The sequence below is a fragment of the Nicotiana tomentosiformis genome, chromosome 4 (genome assembly GCF_000390325.3).
Source record: "Nicotiana tomentosiformis chromosome 4, ASM39032v3, whole genome shotgun sequence".
Taxonomy (NCBI): Eukaryota; Viridiplantae; Streptophyta; class Magnoliopsida; order Solanales; family Solanaceae; genus Nicotiana; species Nicotiana tomentosiformis.
Window position 1 is genome coordinate 84324942 of NC_090815.1, and position 2612 is coordinate 84327553.

The 2612-nt window shown below is 39.8% G+C and overlaps 1 protein-coding gene across 1 annotated transcript; it reads right to left on the reverse strand.

Moving 5' to 3' along the window:
* Window positions 1-1873: 1873 nt before the first annotated feature.
* Window positions 1874-2360, reverse strand: LOC138910059 (uncharacterized). The gene is made up of 2 exons (XM_070201280.1): window positions 2130-2360; window positions 1874-1999 (listed from the first exon to the last, which is right to left on the reverse strand). The coding sequence occupies exons 1-2, from the start codon at window positions 2358-2360 to the stop codon at window positions 1874-1876; spliced, it is 357 nt and encodes a 118-aa protein (XP_070057381.1).
* Window positions 2361-2612: the final 252 nt, after the last annotated feature.

Sequence of the window (2612 nt, forward strand, 5' to 3'; positions counted from 1 at the left end):
TATTTCCAAAATGAAGAGTCTCTTAACTTTTTCCACAATAGTGCAAAGCTTATTTTGCGTCCTATGAAAATTTTTGCGGTCGTAGGAGAGCACCTTAGAGAAGTCACTGAAATATGTTGGCTTAAGTGCGGACGCACTTGAATAAGTGCGAGCTGCACAACTTCAGGCTTTTCACCATCCAGATAACCGACCGCAGTTGGAATTTTGCAGCTGCACTCGCTCTCTCTTTGACCCGACCCATGGTTAATAAATAGGAGAATAGGTCTACCATTTACACTTTTCACTATTTGACCTAACTAACGGAGTATTTCCTGAGGATTAACTTGCACACATAATTTTCCACCTTCATCCACTCATATTCCAATATTCATATTTGCACTAGCACATTTTGGTATGGCACACTTCAATCATGTTTAATTTTCTTTTGAATTTTTGATTTTTAACTTCTTTTTAGGTCATCTCCATTACATCTCTTTGTCTACTCTATGTGGATAAGACTAAGAATGGGATTATTTCTGAAATCATGCTTAGAATGAGTTTAGGATTGTTGCTAATCTTTAAAATCATGCATCTAATTTATTTTCCCATTAGATTCATTAATTTCTTAACTTCATGCTCACTGAGTTTAAAATCGTCTATCCTCTTTGATCCTTGATTGTACGGACCGCAATTGAAATTTTACCCTCCGCAAATGCTTAATTAAACAACCTGGCTATTTACCTGAGTTTTACGGCCACAACTTAATTGTGCGGAGCGCAGTTGGATTTTTTCTCTCGCAAGAGAGGTCCACACTATCCTTTAGAGAACTTCTTCTCTGGGACCTGAGTAATTCTACTCAAGTGCGGATCGCACTTTTAATTTTGCGGACCGTAGTTGGATTTTTGCGGCTACAGAAGTGTGTCCGCACTGTCTTTCAGAGACTTCTCTTTGAGAGAGTGATGCATCAGTGCTGAAGTGTTGCCGCACTTGGAATTCTACGTATCGCAATTCCACTTTGCGGACCACAGTTAGAATTTTGCGGACAACACAACCTTCATTCCCTATGCATGTTTCATATAAAAGTCACCCCTGTTCTTATGCTTTCACCTACTACTATTAAGACTTATAACTGCCTTGTACCTCATGTTAATGACTATTATAATCACTGATAAATCTCTTTGTGTTACAGCAGATAATGGTATGATCAAGAGGATTGGCTGAGTCTTCAAAAAGGGCTGGGGTAGCCAAGGAAAAGGCAGAGGTAGAGGTGCCTTTCCCTAGAATGCAGAAATTCATCGCCAAGAAGCAAACTCCAGGGCAGGGGAGAGGATGAAGCTTATCGGACTCTGACTCATATATCTCGTCTAGGGAGGCCTCTGAAGATAACTCATTGGCTCAGTTTGAAGAGCACAATGAGGATAAATATCAACCAGATGGGCAAGGGAGAGGATGAAGCTTATCGGACTCTAACTCATATAAGAGGTTATCACTTTGTGATTGACACAATATTTTCTGAGCAAAGTGTCAAAAGACTTCTTGAAAAAGTGCGGCCATCCATCATTTATGATTGCCCTAGGAGTCCCAAACATTGTGAATTTGTTCTTCTTCAAGAAAGACACAACACTTCTAGCCTCATTGTAGGTAAAGCAACGGTTTCAACCCATTTAGACACATCATCCACCGCGACTAAAATGTAGATGTTACCAAAATTTGCAAGAACTCACAAAAGGGCCCATGAAGGCAATACCCCAAATATCGAAGATATCAATCTCCAAGATGGTTGTAAGGGGCATCTCATGTTTCTTTGAAATCCCACTAGCCCGTTGACATTCATCACATATTCTTACCAAATCATTTGCATCTTTGTAAAGTGTATGCCAACAGAAACCACAACTTAGTACCTTTGCCGCCGTTCTTGTTCCTTATGGTGACCACCATGAGGTGAAGAATGGACAGCCCCAAGAATATCACGTTGTTCCTCATCCAGCACATATCTCCTAATCACCCCATCCGTGCAAATCTAGAAAGGTAAGGTTCATCCCAATAATAATCTTTGCAATCCCTCTTGATCTTCTTTCTTTAGTTTGATGTGAACTCTTCTGGAATGATACCGCTTAAAATGAAATAGCCAAATCCGTGAACCATGCTACCTCTTTCATTGAAAGTTCCAAAAGTTGCTCATCGGGAAAAGAGTCATTGATCTCAAGGTCATCATGTGGTCTCCCATTCTCCTCCAAACGAGATAAGTGGTCTGCCACTTCATTTTCACTTCCCTTCTTGTCTTGGATGTCAATATCAAATCTTGCAATAAAAGCACCCATCTCATATCGAGCTTTCGATTCCTTTTCACTCATAAGATAACAAAGTGTCGCATAATCCATGTGCACAATGACTTTATAATCAAATACGGGCGGAACTTCTCAATAGCAAACATAATGTCAAGTAAATCCTTCTCCGTAACAGTATAGTTGACTTAGGCACTATTTATGGTCTTACTAGCATAGTAGATAGGGTGAAAAGTTTTGTTGATACATTACCCCAAAATAACCCCAACCGCTATATCACTTGCATCACACATGAGCTCAAATGGTGAACTCCAATTCGAAGATGTAATGATAGGAGTTGTTGTTAAC

Excerpts from the sequence above, each read along its gene's own strand:
- LOC138910059 (XM_070201280.1), bottom strand. The coding sequence starts at position 2,360 with ATGGATTATGCGACACTTTGTTATCTTATGAGTGAAAAGGAATCGAAA. Across the intron at positions 2,000-2,129 it reads TGGAACTTTCAATGAAAGAG|ATTTGCACGGATGGGGTGAT; the intron begins GTAGCATGGTTC and ends TTACCTTTCTAG.